This window comes from Macaca thibetana, chromosome 15 (genome assembly GCF_024542745.1).
Source record: "Macaca thibetana thibetana isolate TM-01 chromosome 15, ASM2454274v1, whole genome shotgun sequence".
NCBI lineage: Eukaryota > Metazoa > Chordata > Mammalia > Primates > Cercopithecidae > Macaca > Macaca thibetana.
In genome coordinates, this window is record NC_065592.1 from 105996814 (window position 1) to 106016919 (window position 20106).

General features: G+C 40.4%; 1 protein-coding gene across 2 annotated transcripts in view; it reads left to right on the top strand.

The window, feature by feature from the left end:
• PTPDC1 (protein tyrosine phosphatase domain containing 1) overlaps positions 1-20106 on the top strand; it is a 56927-nt gene that overhangs the window by 14175 nt on the left and 22646 nt on the right. For both annotated transcript variants that reach the window (XM_050761585.1, XM_050761584.1), the window contains exon 2: positions 4026-4113. In XM_050761585.1, the coding sequence (XP_050617542.1) occupies positions 4032-4113 (82 nt within the window). In that variant the 5' untranslated portion in view covers positions 4026-4031. The remainder of the gene's footprint in view (positions 1-4025; positions 4114-20106) is intronic.

Below are 20106 nucleotides of genomic sequence, written 5' to 3' on the forward strand. Positions count from 1 at the left end.
GGCAAAGCAAGAGCAGGCATCTTACATGACAGAAGCAGGAGGAAGGCAGAGGGAAGTGCTGCACCCTTTTAAACAACTGAATCCAATGAGAACTCACTATACAGTACCAAAGGGGGACCATGCTAAACCATTCATGAGAACTCTGCCCCCACCCATGATCCAGTCACCTCCCAGCAGGCCCCACCTTCACCTTCAACATGGGGATTACAGTTCCACATGAGAGTTCAGTGGGGACACAGATCCAAACCATACAGTTTCACCTCTGGCCCCTCCAAATCTCGTGTCCTTCTCACATTGTAAAATACACTTATGCCTTTCCAACAGTACTCCAAAGTCTTTACTCATTCCAGCACTAACTCAAAAGTCCAAAGTCTCATCAGAGACAAGGCTAGTACCTTCCACCTATGAGCCTGTAAAATCAAAAACAGATTAGTTACTTCTAAGATAAAATGGGGATATAGGCATTGGGTAAATACTCCCGTTCCAAAAAAGAGAAATCAGCCAAAAGAAAGGGGCTACAAGCTCCATGCAAGTCTGAGACCTAGCAGGGCAGTCATTCATCCTTAAAGCTCCAAAATACTCCATGGGCACACTGATGCACAGGGTGGGTTCCCAAGTCCTTGGGCAGCTCAGCTCCTGTAGCTTTGCAGGGTTCATCTCCTAAGGCTGCTGTCATGGGCTGGCATTGAGTGCCTATGGCTTTTCCAGACACAAGGTGCAAGCTGCTGGTGACACTGTCATTCCGGGATCTGGAGGAGAGTGGCCCTCTTCTCGCAGCTGCACTAGGCAGTGCCCCAATGGGGGCTCTGTGTTGGGGATCCGACCCCACATTTCCCCTCTGTGCTGCCCTGGTAAAGTTTCTCTGCTCCTGTAGCAGGCTTCTGCCTGGACATTCAGGTTTTTCCATATATCCTCTGAAATCCAGGTGGAAGTTCCCAAGCTTCAACTCTTGCATTCTGTGCACCTGCACGCTAAACACCACATAGGAGACACCAAGGCTTATGGCCTGCACCCTCTTAAGCAGTATCCTGAACTGTACTTGGGCCAATTTTAGCTACAGCTGGAGCTGCTAGGGTGCAGGGAGCAGTGTCCTGGGGCTGCACAGGGCAGCAGGGCCCTGGGCATAGCCCACAAAACCACCCTTTCCTCCTAGGCCTCTGAGCCTGTATTGGGAGGGGCTACCTGGAAGGTCTCTGAAATGCCTTCAAGGCATTGTTCCCATTGTCTTGAGTATCAGCACTTGCCTTCCTTTTCGGTGTGCAAATTTCTCCAGCCTGCTTGAATTGCTCTCTTGTAAATGGACTTTTCTTTTCTACCACATGGCCAGGCTGCAAATTTTCCAAACTTCTATGCTCTGCTTCCCTTTTAAATATAAGTTCTACTTTCAGGTCATGTCTTTGCTCATGCATATGAGATAGGCTTTTAGAAGCAGCCAGGTGACTTCTTAAACATTTTACTTCCACTAGATACCCTAAATTCTCTGTCAAGTTCAGAGTTCCACAGATACCTAGGGCAGGGGCACAATCCAGCCAAGCTCTTTGCCAAGGTTTAACAAAAGTGACTTTTGCTCCAGTTCCTGGTAAGTTCCTCATTTCTATCTGAGACCTCCTCAGCCTGGCCTTCACTCTCCATATCACTATGAGCATTTTAGTTACAACCATTCAACAAGTCTCTAGGAAGTTCCAAATTTTCCCTCATCTTCTAGTCTTCTGAGCCCTTCCCACTCTTCCAACCTCTGCCCATTAGCCAGTTCCAAAGCTGCCTTCTTATTCCATTCTCGCATTACTATAAAGAAATACATGAAACTTGGTAATTTCTAAAGAAAAGAGGTCTGATTGTCTCATGGTTCTGCAGGCTGTACAGGAAGCATGGCAACATCTGCTTTGGGGGAGGCCTCATGGTGGAAGGCAAAGGGAGTGGGAGCAGGAGGAAGGGCAGGGGGGGGGTGTTGCTACACACTTTTAAACAACCAGATCTCATGAGAACTCTACCACAAGACAACATCAAGGAGATGATGCTAAATCATTCATGAAGGATCCACCCCCATGACCCAGTCATCTCCCACAGACTCTACCTCCAACATTGGTGAACACAATTTGACATGAGATTTGGGTGGGGACAGATCCAAACCATATTAGACATGTTTTCAATAGGCTTTAGAATACAAAGATAAATAAGATATGAATAGACTCAACTCAGTCAAGTATGGTCCATTTCAGTTTTTCTGGCTTTTCCATTCTCTAGATACATAAAGGTAAACCAGTCATACCTCCTCCTCGTGACCCCATGGTCTACAGGGGATACTGTCAGGTATACATGTTTCATTACATTACAGCTGAAGAGCAAAGAGTGAGGACAGGGAAAGCTTCACAAAAAAAGTGATGACTGGTCCAAGTTTGTCACCAACATGCTCTGTGACTTTCCATGCTGGATCATGTGGGACAAGGCAGGACCTTCTCTGGGACATGGTTCATAACATCTTATATACAAAATAGCCAGGGCTAGAGTCCCAGCTGCTCCAAAATTCCATGATTCTAATATGGTGATACTTGTTTTTCCCATCAAAATGTTTTAAGAAAATAGTCCAAATTTTAAAATATGGTAAAAAAAAAAAAAAAGTTTTATCTAAGTCTAATCTTAATGGCTATCCTTTCAAATTAAGTTTTTGCTAATGAATTTCATGGAACAACTTGTTCCATTAGTCTGTTTACTTAATGTCTTTATGTAATGTTTATTTGAAATATTATGCACATTATAAACTTTTGCATTAATTAGTATGATACCCAGTGTATGACATTATTATTATTTCAGAAAGCATTCTTTTTAATTTCACTTTAGATCACCCCTGTGATTTTAATTCCTGTATTTCTTTTGAAGGGAAATAGCTTTATCAAATAGGATTTTAGATTTTTAATTTTGTACTTCTTGAGCATATAAAGATTGCTTTTAGAAGTAAAATTTTAGTGAACTTGAAATTCTCAAAGAATCACTGAGATTTGAGAAGTGACTTTTTCTTAGAGGAATGATCCAGTGCACCAGAGAAAAATATTAATTAGGGCTGGATTTAATTACCACTGTAGATTTATTGGTGCAAGAATTTTGACAAGTTTTTATTGACTTTAAATAAAATTCATAGCCATTTAATAAGCTAAAAAAAGTATAATATTTGACCCCCCAATAATAGATGTTCAAACCATAAACATGGTTTTGCAAAGAAAATTATTAAAATCATTATTTAGAAAAAACTTTAGAATTGTGTTATTTTCTCTTATATCATAGTCAACTCCATAAACTTTTCTGGGTTATGTGCTTGCATTTTACGGAAATAGTTTTATCATTTGTAAAATTCCACAACTGAGTTTTGTTTTCATCAATATTTACATTGAGGTACTGTTAGGAGCTACAAAGTGGAATTACACTGTTGTTTATCTGGAAGCTCAAAAATGTTGAGATCATCTTTATTAGAATTTCTTTCATCTGCAGCTGTGTACTAGTTGAAAAAAACTGATGGAAGCTGAAAGATGGGATTAACTACCACCCTACTACTTAGTGTGTGTTAATCCTACTGACACGACTTCTACCCCTTTAAAATAGGGGATGAGAGCTACTTCGTAGAGCTCTTGTTAGAAAAAAGTGATTTAATATTGGTGTCTGGCATATAGAAAAAACTTAATAAAGATGATAGTTTTTGTTTTTTTGACATCTAAGAAGATTTAATTAACTTTCCTCAGTGGAAACTGTATCATTTTAGCAATACAATAATGTCTTAGCCATGAAATTTAGCATGTGTAATTAATGTAAAAATTATTGAGGTATTTTACATTGTATTTTTTGTGTTAAATTTTCAGCATCTTGTGTGTATTTTACACTTACAGCACATCTCAACCTGACTAGCCATATTTCAACTATCCGCCACTTGACCAATGACTGCAGCATTGGATAACAAAGATCTAGCCATATTTTGGGTAATTAATAAATGACTATCCCAAGGCAAACTTTCAAAACATAATTTTTCTTTCCAACAGACTACCATGGCTGCAGGAGTCTTGCCTCAGAATGAACAGCCATACTCTACCTTCATGAATAACAGCAAGTGTGTTGCAAACATGAAAGGTAATACCTCTTTAATACACTTTTTGTCTCTCTGTGCAAGCTAGCATTTAATAAAAGTAGCTATATGAATGGACACAAAAGAAAAGGCTCTCTTCTTCATCTTGGCCAAGATGATAAAGCAGTGAGTAATACATGCAACTTGGGATTCTAATATGAAGAAGAGAGCCCTACTTCTCCCAGTGTTTTTTCTCTCATGCTGTTTTGCTTTTTAATGATACCCCAGGCAAGGACAAGTGTCATGACTTGAACTCTTACTACCACATTTGCCCTTTACTCTTCCTGACCATCACAAGCTCTGAGCTGGGAGCCTTCCTGCTTCTACTTTCATGTTGCTGGTCTTGCTGCCACCACCAGCAGTTAACCAAGAGAGATGTTAAGTAATTTCTCTTGGCAGTACCACTTGCAGTATTTTCTAACTGCCCCCTTGGGGCTTTGCCGACATTCACTTTAGTCCTACTGTATAGAGAACTTTGAAGGATTTCTCCCCCAAGTATAGATTTGATGATAGGAAGAAGAGTAAAGGAGTAAGGGTCTAACTAAAGGTATTGAGTTCAACACTTGCTAGAACAAGTCAGTTCTGTTGTGTTCTTGTTGGAATCTGACCACTCCACCAGGGGGCGTTCTCTCTCATCAAGAAAATCATTGTTTCCCACTTCTCATCTTGTCCAAACTCCATATCCTTGTAGATCCTCCTTCATCCGTCTTTGCTGTGTTTCGCCCTAGAGGCACTAATACTACTGGTAACTACCATTTGTGGACAGCTTCTAGGTGCCAGACTTAATGTGTTAGTTTCCCTGGTCTTAGAAAGAAGTATTGTCTAAAACAAACGCAAGAATGATGTCTACTGGCTGCTTCCCTTCTAGAATAATGTTTCCTTCCCCCTGAGTAACTCTTCATCCAACAAGTCTGAGTCAGATGAACCTTTCTCCCTTTTCTTTCTTCTGTTGTAAATGTTACCTCTTAGTTGGTGTTTCTCAATGGCAATTCTGTTGTCTTTGGGGGTGGGACAACTCTTTGCTGTACTGGAGAACTCTGAGCAAGCATCTCTGCCCCCTCCCACTAAATCCAGTAGCATCCCCAGGTTCCAGTGACAATGAAAAAACCCGGCATGTTTCCAAACACCCCCAGGAAGGTCACACCACCTCTATTGCGATCCACTAGGTATGCTGACTTTTACTTTTCCAAAAAACATCTTTTTAATTAAAATTTTCCTCTTAGTATAAATGCAGCTAATTTTTAGTTAGGAAAAAATCTAGACAAATAACATTTGCTTTATAGCTAATTTTAGTAAAGCATATCTCATCTATAAAGATAGTTATACTTTATTATGTTTGTGGATGGGAAGTATTTTTTTAAATGTTATATAGTGAATCATGGGAAAATGTAATTGGGGGATACATAAATAAAGTATTTATTTTTAAAGGAAAATAGAAAACTTATCAAGAAGTAGCTGTGGAGTGAGACAGACCTAGAGTTAAATCTTGATTCTACTAGTTAAAAAAAATTTTTTTTTTTTTTTTTTTTGTCTTTTTGAGATGGAGTCTCACTCTGTTGCCTAGGCTGGAGGGCAGTGACACGATCTTGGCTCACTGCAGCCTCTGCCTCTCAGGTTCAAGAGATTCTCCTGTCAGCCTCCCGAGTAGCTGGGACCACAGGTGTGTGCCACCACGCCCAGCTGGTTTTTGTATTTTTAGTAGCGATGGGGTTTCACATGTTGGCCAGGCTGGTCTCAAACTCCTGACCTCAAATGACCTGCCTGCCTCAGCCTCCCAAAGAGATTACAGGAGTGAGCCACTATGCCTGGCCATTAAAAAAACAAAACAAAAAACTTTTATTATGGAAAATTTCAAACACAAAAGTATACAGAATAAAATAAAGATACCCATATTTGTATCATCCCCCATGTATGCATCATCCCTCAAATATGTACCATAACCCAGTTTTAACAATCTCAGCCACTCACTTCTCTCACAGTTCCCTGCACTTTGAAGCAAACTGAGGCATCGCATCATTTTATTTGTTAAATAACCACATCATTGGCCCGGCCCGGTAGCTCACACCTGTAATCTCAGCACTTTGGGAGGCTGAATTGGGTGGATCATAAGGTCAGGAGTTCGAGACCAGCCTGGCCAATATGGTGAAACCTCATCTCTACTAAAAATACAAAAAAATTAGCTGAGTGTGGTGGCGTGTGCCTGTAATCTCAGCTACTTGAGAGGCTGAGGCGGGAGAATTGCTTGAACCCAGGAGGTGGAGGTTGCAGGGAGCCAAGATCATGTAGTACCCCTGCACTCTAGCCTTGGTGACAGAGTGAGACTCCATCTCAAAAATAATAATAATAATAATAATAACAATAAGCCACATCAATACTACCATACCTCAAATAATCAACAGTATTTGCTTGATATCATCAAATATCTAAACAGTGTTCAATTTCTAATTGTCTTATAGATATACCATAGATATATTTATATATATATCGTGTGTGTATAATTTGTTTGAATTGGGATTCAAAAAAAGTCAATACATTGTAATTGGTTGCTATTTAGCTTCAATCTCTTTGCTTTTTTCTCTCCCAGGCTGGAGTGCAGTGGCATGATCTTGGCTCCCTGTAACCTCTGCCTCCCAAGTTCAAGCGATTCTCATGTTTCAGCCTCCCGAGTAGCTGGGATTACAGGCACGCGCCACCATACCTGGCTAATTTTTGTTTTCTTAGTAGAGACAGGGTTTAGCCATGTTGGCCAGGCTGGTCTCAAACTCCTGGCCTCAAGTGGTCCACCCACCATAGCCTCTGAAAGTGTTAGGATTACAGGCATGACCTACCTTGCCCAGCTTTCAATCTCTTTTAAACTTGGGCTTCCCTCTGTCTCTTTTTCCTTACAGTTTATTTGTTGAAGAAAACAGGTTTTTTTGCCTTGTGCAGTTTGCCACAGTCTGTATTTTGCTGATTGTATCGACATGGTATTTTCTATAAATTGGTAGATGGATGTAGAGTCTAGTCAGATTTTTTTTTAGTTGGCAAGACTGTTTCATGGGCAGTGCTATATTCCTGCCTCAGGATGCCCAGGCTGTATGATTGTCTTGCTTTTTGTGATGTTAATTTTTTTATTTTGAAATAATTTCAAACTTACAGTAATCGTACAAGAAAAGCACACAAAAGAACTCCTACATTCTATTCACTCAGAGACCCCCATTCAAGTTTTGTCAGCAGTCCCAATAATATCCTTTAATAGGAAAATGATTCTGGTAATGTTTTTTAAATCCCTTTCAAAGGCCTTAGTCACTCCTTTCTTGACCTTTATGACCTTAACATTTTTTAAGATTACAGACTTTTTTTTTTGTAACATGTTCCTCAGTTTGGGTTTGTCTCCTGTTTCCTCATGATAAGACTGAGATTATGCATTTTTGGTAGAAGGATCACAGATAGCACAAGATGTCGTTTTGCCCCATCACTGTTTAGTTTGATCACATCAGTAAAGCGGTGTCTGCCAAAGTTTATCCATTATAAATTATTCTTTCTCCCCTCATAATTAATATTTTAAGGAGAGATGCTTTCAGACTACATAAATATCCTGTTCCACATCCAACTTTTACCTAACAGCTTTAGCATCTATTACTGTTTCTTGCCTGAATTAATTATTACTGTGATAGATAACTGGAGATTTTCTTCCCCTGCCCAACGCTCCAATAACTGGAGATTTTCTAATTTCATTATTCCTTCTGTCTTTATTAGTTGGCATTCTAGTGTAAGGAAGAATTTCCTGTTCTTATTTGTTCAATTGTTTATTTATTTAGCATGGATTCCTGTTTTGCTCAGTGGATTGTGATCCTTTACTATGATTTATTTGGATGCTCCAGTTTCCCCATATTTGGACAGTAAGAACCCCTTCAAGCTGTTTACAATGTCCATTTTACGTGTCCCCGCCATTCCTGTATTCCTCACTCTCTGGCACAGCAAGATCTTCCAGCTCATCTTATTCTTTTCTTGCCCTGGCCCAGAAATCAGCCATTTATTCAAGGAACCTTGGTTCTTTTTAGTAGGAAATGGTACTTAGAAACCAAGATCTGGTATGCTCACTACTACTGGAATATCATGATTCCCAACCCCTTTTAGGGGACAGAGCTAGGAAATACGTGTTCATACATATACATAAGTATCTGTCCATTTTTACGGGTACAGTCATCCCTCCTTGTACACAGCGGATTGGTTCCAGGACCCTCCCACCCCCGGTATACCAAATCCATGCATACTCAAGTCTCACAGTCTCCTCTGTGCTACCCACCCGTGCTAAAGGGTTTTGCATCTTGCATATACTGTATTTTCAGTCCCTTTTGGTTGATAAAAATCTGCATATAAGTGGACTAGCTCAGTTAAAACTTGTATTCAAGAGTCAACTGTATATTTATTTCTGTTTCTGTCTATATATATTGAAAACCACAAGTTCACTTTGGTACTTCCAATTCTTTTTTTTTTTTTTTTTTAAGATGGAGTCTCCCTGTTGCCCAGGCTGGAGTCAGTGGCACAATCTCTACTCACTGCAACCTCCGCCTCCTGTGTTTAAGCAATTCTCCTGCCTCAGCCTCCCAAGTAGCAGGGATTACAGGCACCCACCACTGTGCCCTACTAATTTTTTTAGTAGAGACAGGGTTTCACCATGTTGGCCAGGCTGGTCTTGAACTCCTGACCTCAAGTGATCTGCCTACTTCGACCTCCCAAAGTGCTGGGATTATAGGCCTGAGCCACCATGCCCGGCCAGTACTTTCAATTCTAATCCAATATTACACCATCTTTATAGCTGTTCCCATTTATAATTATGTAAGAATGAGAAACCTGGCTCTTATTATCCCCAGTATGTTTGCTTGTTTACTCAGTCCTCCTTTTCCTAACCAGTCTCTCAACCCTGCCAGGCCATCACGCAACTCAGCTGTATTTTCCATACAGGGCCCGTACCCTGCCAGGCCCCACAGCATATGCCATGCACCTTACTAGTTGCCTTCCTTGTGTTGCCCTGACCTCTGCTAGATGACCCTTGCTTAGGCTTTATGTACGATCTTTCTCTTTGATTATATATACATGTTTAATTAAAATATTGAGATAATTGTACATTTACATGCAAATATAAGAAATAATACAGAGGGATCATATTTACCCTTTATCTAATTTCCACCAATAGTAGCAGCTTGAAAAACTATTGTGTAATAATAGTATCACAGCCAGGATATTGACATTGTTACGGTGAAAATACAGAACAGTTCCATCAACACAGGATCCTTCTTATTTCCTTTATAGTCAAACCCATCTACATTCATAACTCTGGCCTGTGGCAACCACTATCTGTTCCCCAGTTCTATAATTTTGTCTTTGCAAGAACGTTATGTGTATAAAATCACACAGTATGTAACCTTTTAGGAGTGATGTTTTTCAGTCAGCCGAATTCCTTGGAGTTTCATCCAGGTTGTTGTGTGTACCAATAGTTGATTCCTTTTTATTGTTGAGTAGTATTCCGTGGTATGGATGTACCACAGTGTGTTTATCAGTTCATTCACTGAAGGGTATCTAGATTCTTTCTAGTTTGGGGCTATTATTAATAAAGCTGCTGTAAACATTCGTGTACAGATTTTTGTGTGTAGATGGATTTTTATTACTTTGGGATAAATACCCAAGAATTTCCTTTCTAGGTCATATGATAGTTGCATGTTTGACTTTATATGAAACTGCCAAACTGTTTTCCAGAGTAGTTGTACCATTTTACATTCCTACCAGCAATGTATGAGTGATCAAGCTTCTCTACATCCTCACCAGCATTAGGTTTTATCAGTATTTATTTTAGCCATTAGAGCTATATAGTGGTGTCTTTTGTGGTTTTAATTTGCATTTCCTTAATGGCTAATAATGATAATCTCTTTTCATGTGCTTATCTGCCATCTGTATATTCTCTTTTTACATATCAGTGCGTGTCTTTTATCCACTAATTTTTTTTTTTAACTCTTGAGTTTTAAGAGTTCTTTATATACTCTAGATATTAGATCTTGCTCTGATATGTGGTTTGCAGATACATTCTCCCACTCTATAACTTACCTTTCTATCTCTTCATATGATCCTTCTCTGAGAAAAAGTTTTTAATTTTCATGAGGTCCGATTATTCTTTTATGGATTACACTTTTGCTGTCAAGTCTTCAGAACTTTTCATCTATCCTAGTGCCCTGAAGCTATGTGAATGTGTTTGTAGATTCATTATTGGGTTTCACTGATCTAATATATCTGTCCATCCACCAATACTACCCTGTCATGAATACTGTAGTTATATAATAGGCCTTAGTATTGGATAGAGTGATTCTTCCCACTTATTCTCTTTTTCAAGATCATTTTAGATAGGACCTGTGACTTTAAATATGCTTATTTATGTCAACAAAAAATATTACTGGGATTTTGATAAGAATTAAATTTGTAAATCAATTTGAGGAGATTGCCATCTTTGTTGCATCTTCTAATTTATAATCACAATATGTTTCTCTGTTTTTTATATCTTTGATTTCTTTCATCAGAATTTTATAATTTTCAGCATATAGATTTATATATTTTTTTAATTATTTATTTATTTATTTATTTATTTTGAGACGGAGTCTTGCTCTGTTACCCAGGCTGGAGTGCAGTGGCACGATCTCGGCTCACTGCAAGCTCTGCCTCTCGGGTTCATGCCATTCTCCTGCCTCAGCCTCCCAAGTAGCTGGGACTACAGGCACCCACCACCACACCTGGCTAATTTTTTGTATTATTTAGTAGAGATGGGGTTTCACCATGTTAGCCAGGATGGTCTCGATCTCCTAACAGCATGATCCGCCCGCCTCGGCCTCCCAAAGTGCTGGCATTACAGCCGTGAGCCACTGCGCCTGGCCAGATTCATACATGTTTTAAGTTTATACTTAAGTATTTCATTTTCTTTGGGGCGATTTTAACTGGTATTGTGGTTTGTTTGTTTGTTTGTTTGTTTGTTTTGAGATGGAGTCTCACTCTGTTGCCTAGGATGGGAGTGCAGTGGCATGAACTCAGCTCACTGTAACCTCTGCCTCCCAGGTTCAAGCAATTCTTCTGCCTCAGCCTCCTGAGTAGCTGAGATTACAGGCACTTGCCACCACGCCCAGCTAATTTTTGTATTTTTAGCAGAGACACAGTTTTGCCATGTTGCCCAGGCTGGTCTCAAACTCCTGACTTCAGGTGATCCGCCTGCCTTGGCCTCCCAAAGTGCTGGGATTACAGTCATGAGCCACCACACGTGGCCTAGGTATTGTGTTTTTAAATGCAGTTTCCACATGTTTTTTGTTTGTGTATGGAAATGCAATTGATTTTGGTGTGTTGATTTTATGCCTTACTACTTTGCTGAGCTCACTTTCCATTCTGGGAAGTTTTTGGTGATTCCTTGGGATTTTCTTACATAAACAATCATGTCTGCAAATAAGGACAGTTCTGTTTGCTCTTCTCCAATTCATATGCTGTTATTTTTTTTCTTGCCTTATCATAGTAGCCTAAAGCTTCTACCAAGCAGAAGTCACAAGAGCAGAATCTTTGCCTTCTTCCTGATTGTGGGGCGAAGGCATTCAGTCTTTTCCTTTTCAGTATGATGTTAGCAGTAAGTTTTCCATAACAAGTTGAATTAGTTCTCCTCCATTCTTAACTTGCTGAGAGTTTTTATCATGAGTCAGTGTTGAATTTTTTTTTGTCTAATGCTTTTTCTGTGTTAATTGATATGATCATATGATTTTTCTTCTTTAGCCTGTTGGTGTGGTGGATTATATTGATTGATTTTTTTAATGTTAAACCAGCCTGTACCTGTAATAAATTTCATTTGGTAGTAGTGTATAATTATTTTTATGCATTGCTGGATTTTATTTGCTCATATTTTGTTGAGGATTTTTTTCCTAAGTTCAGGATTGATGTTGGACTATAGTTTTCTCTTTTTGTACTCTATCTGCTTTTGGTATCAGGGTAATGTTAGCCTCATAAAAGGAAGTGGGAAATGTTCCTTCCTCTTCTATTTTCTGGAAGGCATTGTGGAAAATTGGTGCCCATTCTTCTCTAAATGTTTGGTAGCATTCTCCAGTGAGGTCGTTTAAGCCAGGAGATTTCTTTTGGGGAACTTTTTGTTTATTAATTCAATTTCTTTAATTTTTATAGAACTGTTCAGGTTGTCTCATTCATCTTGGTTGAGTCTTGGTAGTTGGCAGTGTTCAAGGAGTTGATCCATTTCTTCTCAGTTGTCAAGTTTATATCAATGATTTCTGATTTGTTTGTGTTAGTTCCTTGTTATTCTTTAAATGGATGCCAGATCTGCAGTGATAGCTCCTGTTTCATTCCTGAAATGGGTGATTTGTGTCTTTGTTTTATTTTTGTCAGTCTTGCCAGATCTGTAGTGATAGCTGTGTTTCATTCCTGATATGGGTGATTTGTGTCTTTTTAAAATTTTTGTCAGTCTTGCTAGAGGTTTATCAATTTTATTTCTTTTTTCACAGAGCCAGCTTCTTATATCACTGATTTTCACTGTTGTTTTCCTGTTTTTAAACTTACTGATTTATGTTCTTATTTTTATCTGTCCAATGCTTGTTTTGTGTGTGTTTTGCTCTCATTTTTCTAGTTTACTTTAGGTTGAAATCTGGATTGCTGATTTGAGACCTTTCCTCTCCTCTAACATAAGCATTAAGTGATAGAAATTTCTTACAAATCTCTGCTTTACCAGCGTCTTACATATATTTTGATATATTTTCATTTTGATTCAGTTCTGTGTGTTTTGTTAATTTCCTTCGAGACTTCCTATTTGACTTATGATTTATTTGTAAGTTTGACGTTTAATTTCCAAGTCTTTAGAGTTTTTCCTGTTGTCTTTCTGTTATCGATTTCTAGTTTGATTTCATTGTGGGTAGAGAACATTCTCTGTATGATTCCAGTTATTCTAGGAATCAGTGCCAAGACTCATTATAATTAAAGTCCTTATTGGAAATTTTCAGCATATCATTTATCTCCATTTTAATGTCTGTTGATTGTTTCTTCTGATTCAAGTTGTGATTTTCCTAATTATTGGTATGACAAGTGATTTTCAGCTGTATTCTGTACATTTTGGGTCCTTTTTTTTCTTGCTTGTCAGGCAGTCTTCCTGTTGAAGCACTGCCCAGGAGCCAGGTGAGTGTGTATGCCCAGCTCCCTGTTCAGCCTTACTGACACCACCCCAACAAAAGTTGGGTGATTAGAAACACTGCCTCAGTCCAGATGACGAGGTGGAATTTCACGTCTCTCACCAGTTCTCTTTGACATCTTTTTAGTGAAAGTGGGGCATTGCCTTGCACTGTCATTTAGCCTTTGAGTCGGGGGGATAAGATCAGCAACATGTGAAAAAAAAAATCTGGACCCCACTGCCACCTAGGAAGAAGTGGAAGCAACTCACACTGCTTTGTTTCTGCGAGGTGTGACTGAAGCTCATTCCTGGCTGGGCCCTGTGGTCCTCAGGGGAGGACAAGGTGGGAAGTGTAATGCCAACCCTCCCACCTCCCACCACCTCTTTCCTCCTCATACCAGGTGCAGTTGGGGGTTCACCTCCCCACTGGACCCCATTGACACCAGGGGATTGGGAAATGGGAATGTTGACTATCCTGCTTCACACCCCATCATTCTGCTTCATTGATGGCAAATGAGTGAGGAGGCTCCACTCCTCTTGAAGCTCCCCTGTTGCTTGGGGAAGCGGCAGCAGATACATGAATACAAACTAGCCTTTCCTCCCACTGCGCTGTTCAGTCTTGTTGACACCAATTGAATGTGGAGGTTTGTCTCCCTACTGGGCCTCGCTAAGATTGAAGTTTGGGGGGAAATAGAGTGTTTACAGGCCCCCACTTGCACAGCTTTGTTCAGTGTCCTTGATGATGGATGAGAACGAAGGTTCAAGTCCCCACTGGGTCCCACTGACGTAGAGGCAGGTGGTGAGCCTGGTGTTGACTAATCCCACTTCAAACCACCCTGTTAAGACTGGTTGTTGCTGGGTGAGGCACAGCTCACAGATAGACCCCAGTGACACCAGCCTGGCGGGGGAACTGAAGCACTGCCCATTTCTACTTGATGGGGGGAAATCATCTTTCTGCTCAGGTCACCACCGCCACCCAGCAGGGGAATCAGAGTGCCACCTGCTTTTTCCAGTTGGGATATGGAAAATTAGCTCCCTGATCAGCCCCAAAACCACCCACTGGGGGAATCAGGGCACCACATGGTCCTTCTAGACACAGTAGAAGATGAGATCCATGTTTATCCCTCTGACACCACCTGATGGGAGAAGTAGATTGATCCCACTTCTGCAGAGCAGGAGTGTTTGATAGATGATCAGCTCCCTCTCCATCCTCTCTGAAACTGGGGGTTGGAAGACGATATGGCGTTTTTAACTGGAGTAGTATGGGTATTGCCAAAAATATATTCAGTTGTTAGGTCACATTTTCCACAGACCTTTGGCAAAGGGGGACAGGCTTTTCTTATAGCTTGTTCTGAGTTGAAGGCTTCTGCAGCACCCTGTTGGGGATATACGGGAGGCAATAAAGAATCCCAGGTAGCTCACAGCCATATTGTTCCTCAAGTCCTGAGGTCCTTAGACAGTCTCTCCCTCTCAGAATCTTCCTATGCTTATCTGTTCTATTGTGTCCAGAGTTTCTAAGTCGTAAGGATGAGGAATGGGTCAACTCTACCTGGACAGAACCAGAAGTCTGCCTAGTAGCTTTTTGTTTTATTGAGGAAAGGAGAGCAGGAAGGAGGGAGAAAGGGAGAATTTCCTTTAACTTCTTTGAGGTGTAATTATCAATAATTCACCCGTTTAAAGTACCAATCCAGTGTTTTTAGAACATTCAAAGAGCTATGTAACCAGCACCACAGTCAGTTTTGGAATATCATATTTGGATGTCATCCCAAAAAGAAACCATGTGCTTTTTTGTTTTGTTTTGTTTTGTGGGGTTTTTGGTTTTTTTTTTTTTTGTTTTGTTTTGTTTTGTTTTGTTTTTTTGGGACGGAATTTCGCTCTTGTTGCCCAGGCTGCAGTACAGTGGCACGATCTCGGCTCCTGCAACCTCCGCCTCCCAGGTTCAAGCAGTTCTTCTGCCTCAGCCTCTCAAGTAGCTGGGATTACAGACTCATGCTACCGTACCCAGCTAATTTTGTATTTTTAGTAGAGACAGGGTTTCACCATGTTGGTCAGGTTGGCTGGTCTCGAACTTCCGATCTCAGGTGACCCACCTGCCTCAGCCTCCCAAAGTGCTAGGATTATAGGCGTGAGCCACTACACCCGGCCTCTTTGTACTCTTTAGCAAGCCCCGGCTGCCATTCTTTCCCTCCTCCCTAGCCCCAGGAGCCATCAGACTACTTTCTGTCTCTATAGATTTCATTTTTTCTGGGCATTTCCTATAAATGGAACCATATAAATATGTGGTCTTTTGTGATTGGCTTTTTTCACTTAGCATAATGTTTTCAAGGTTCATCCATGTTGTAGCATGTGTCAGTGCTGCTTCCTTTTTATGGCTGAATAATTGTTCATTGTGTAGATATACCACATTCCACTTATCCATTCTCCTGATGGGCATTTGGACTCTTCACTTTTTGGCTATTATGAGTAATAATAAAACCTGAGTTTTTATGTGGACATATTTCATTTTTCTTGGGTATTTACCTAGGAGGAAAGAACTGGGTCATTGGGTAACTCTGTTTAATCATTTGAGGAACTGCCAGATCATTTTCCAAAGTGTTTGCTTCATTTTATATACCCACCAGCAGTAGATAAGGGCTCTCATTTTTTTTTTTACATCCTCATTGATACTTGTTATTATCAGACATTTGATTCTAGCCATCCTAGTAGGTATGAAGTGGTATTTCATTGTAATTTTAATATGCATTTCCCTGATGACTAGTGATGTTGAGCATCTTTTCAAGTATTTATTGAAACTTTTTACATCTTTTTTGGAGAAATGCCCACTCAAATTATTTGCCCTTTTTAAATTATTGAGATATAAGTCACATACCATAAAATTGACCCTTTTAAAGTGGTCATTGGTTTTTAGTACATACTTAAGGCTGTGCAGTCATCAACACTATTTAAATCCAGAATATTTTCATCAGACCAAAAAGAAATGTTCTACCAATTAGCACTTGTGAATACAGAGGAATAAGCAAACTCAGTTTCTCCTGCTACACTCTCATAACACGTTTCTGCCACCAGATGTGTGGGATTTTTTTCCACACACCAAACAAGCAATAAATTATGCAGGGGACTCCAGATGAGTGTCCTCCAATTTAATTCTGACATTATCTTCCTAGAGATAGCGTCAGATCCCACAGGTTGAGGGCTCAGTCTTATAAGATTGCCTCCTACTTCTGATGCCTGTCACAAGCCCCAGTTTGTTTAACCTGTGCTTCTGACTGGCTGGCTATAAACTGGGGTTCCCACACCCCTCTCTTTAGATTTCATTAATTTGCTATAGTGGCTCACAGTACTCTAGGAAACACCTTTACCAATTTATTATAAAGGCTGTTACCAAGGATGGAGATGAAGAGATACAGAAGGGTGAGGTATGGTGGAAGAGGCACAGAGCATCCATGCTGACCCCAAGTGTGCCACCCTCTGGCAACCTCCATGTTTTCAGCTCTTTGAACCCTGTCCTTCTGAGCTTTTATTAAGGCTTCATCACATGGCACGATTGACTAAACCACTGGCCATTGTTGATCAAGTTAACCTTCAACCCTCTCCCCTCCCCAGAAGCTGGATTTGGTGCTGAAAGTCCCAACACTGTAATCCTACCTTGGTCTTTCCAATGGCCAGCCGCCATCCTGAAGCTGCATAGGGACTGACAGCTACTAGTCAACTCATTAACATATAAAAAGATATCACCTTGGAGATTCCAGGGATTTCAGGAATTGTATGCCAAGAAAGAGGGACCAAGACCAAACGTGTATTTCACAATATCCCAACAGTCAGTTCCCATTCCACTTTCACCCTAGTCCCCCTGGGAAACACTGTATCTACTTTCTGTCCCTGTCAATTTGCCTCCTTGGGACATTTCATATAAATACATACTGTCTGTTGTAATTTGCCGGTGTCCTTTCTTTCACATTGATTCACATTAGTCTTGGATAACTTGCTTTTAATCTGAAGAACCTCCTTTATATTTCTTACAAGCTGAGTCTGCTAGCAACAAATTCTCTGCTTTTTGTTTACCTGGGAATTCCTTTATTTCCCCTTCATTTTTGACAGATAATCTTGCTGCGTGTAAGATTCTTGATTGGCAGTTTAATATTTAGCACTTTGAATATGTCATTCATCTACTTTCTGGTCTCCATGGTTTCTGATGAGAAGTAAACTATTAATCTTTTTGAGGTTTCTTTGTACACAAGGAATCATTTTTCTATTTGAGCATTTTTACTGTGATGTGTTTTAACGTGGATCTATTTGTGTATATCCTACTTAGAGTTTGTTGAACTTCTTGGATGTGTGGATTAATGTTTTTCATCAGATTTGGGAAGCTTTGAGCCATTATTTCTAAAAGTTTTTTCTACTCCTCTCTAAACTCTCTTTCTGTTCACTTATGAGGTATATGTTGGTTCACTTCATGGTATTCCACATTTCTGTGAGGCTCTGTTGATTTTTTCATTTTTTATTTTCTGTGTTTTTCAGAGTGCGTAATCTCTATCAGTCTATCTTCAGGTTCTCTAATTCTTCCTTCTGCCACTTCAAATCTTCTGTTGAGCTCCTCAAGTGAATTTTTCATTGTTTTTGTACTTTTTAACTTCTGAATTTCCATTTGCTTCCTTTTTATAATTCCCATCTCTTTATTGGTGTTCTCTGTCTGATGAAACAGTGTCATCATAGCTTCTCTTACTTCTTTAAACATGGGTTCCTTTAGGACTTTGAGCATATTTGTAATGGCTGCTTTGAAGGCTTTGGTATATCAGATGCCTGGCCTCTCTACCAGAGAGTGTCTATTGACTGTGTTTTTCTCTGTGTATGGGTCATACTTTTTTCTTTCTTTCCATGTCTCATACTTTTTGTTGAAAACTGGACATTTCAGATAATATTTTTTAGCACCTCTAGATACTCTTCCCTCCCCGGGCTTGTTTTTGTTGTTATTTGCTTGTCTGTTTGGTCAGAGACTTGACTAGACTATCTTAGTGATGGACTAGTCTTTTTTTCTTCATAGTTTGAAGCCTCTGATGTGACTCCTAAGAGGGCATGGCCTTGGCCGAGCAAACACAGTCACCCTAAGAAGACAATGTTTTTTTTCAGCAGGGCACCCTTTCTCTCTTCCACGCATCTCTCTGTTATGCTGTCTCCCTCAGTTGTTAGCACACCAGCTGTTGGGTTCCACTAATTACCTGCTGATCACTCTGTTGTGTTTGACAAAGCCCTGGGTCATCTGTTGCCCTACCATCTGATTTAATTAAGTTTGGGTGGTGGCCATTTTTGAGGTCAGTCTTGAGGTTTGCTTATACTCCATGAGAGGGCTTAGTCTCCTTCCTTGGTTCTCTCTGGCAAGCTTGTGTGACTACAGTTCAGCTTATTGCTGTCATGAAGCTAAGAGGCTACTCATTAATAACTGCTTAACCAAAGCCTCCATTGTTTTTGAAAGCATCCTAGGCTTGAGCTTCCCCATGCTGTGTTTCAGGTAAAGATAGTTTTGTAGGGGGAAAGCTTCAGAATTCTCTGTTTTTAAGGCCTGCTTCTCCTTCTGGATGAAGTCTACTAGCCATGTCTCTGGAGCTTGAGGCAGGGACAACAGCCCAGTTCTCTGAGTGATCCCCCTGCTTTGCAAGGTGAGCAGGAATAATAGCTTCTGGTCTTCTTGGCTTGCCTAAGTGTGGAATCTTTGACTTACAGATGGGGTGGAGCAGGGGCACTTGGGAGAAGCCAGCCAGGGTGAGGAGGAAATCCATATGGGAGGGCAGACCAGCAGTGATGAAGCCTGAGCCAGATAACACCTGTGTGGGAGAGTGACCTGGCCCGGGGTTTTAGAACATTCCCAGGCATCAGAACATGGGTCAGGTTGGGAGGGCTCCGTGTGGGGCAGGGTGACCCTACATGGAATATTGGAACATAGGCAGGGTGAGGAGAGCATCTACCCAGGTGGCTGGCAGCAGCAGCTTGGCATATGTGTTAAAGTCCAGATGGGACGAGAGAGGCATCCACATGGAGGAGGGAGCAGAGGCAGTGATGGGAGACTGGTTACATGTAGGGGGCTTGGTCACTTAGGTAAATATATTAAAGATTATGGTACCCAGGCTTCTCACAGAGTTATAATTATAGGTACAGTTGTGGAAAGGGTGGAAATTAGAGGAACTCTGTGGTGTTGGCTTGGAATTGGTAGTGTCAGGGTAAACTCTTGGTTTTTCCATATGTATATATGCCTACATACGGAAGTAAATAGAGATGTAAAGTGTGGTAATGTGTGTGCTTGTGCATAATATCCATATGCTTTAGCTCTGTCCACTGAGAGGGCCTGGCAGCAGTAACACTAATGGCAATGAGCATACCTAACACACAGCCATCGGTTTCTAGATATCATTCTTTACTAATAAATGCAAGGGCTTCTGAGTCTAATCCCGAAGAAACAGCTTGCCCAAATTGAGAGAGACTGCTACAAAGTAACTGGCCTATACTCTTCGAAAGTGTCAAGGTCATCAAAGTCGAGGAAAGACTGAGGAACTTGTTCTAGTGTGAAATAGGTGAAAGAAACAGGACAACTACATACAACATGTCCTTTTTCTGTAAGGAACATTTTTGGAGTAATCAGTGAAGCTGAGGTCTGAGGAACAGAGGGCAAGTAGTAATATCTCAACCATAATTTTCTGATTTGGGGTAATTTTCAAGAATATCTTTGTGGGAAATACACACTAAATTATTTGGCGTAATGGGGCAGTATTTCTGCAAGTTATTCTAAAAAATTCAAGGAAAAATATTCTTTCTTTTTTTTTTTGAGACAGTCTCACTC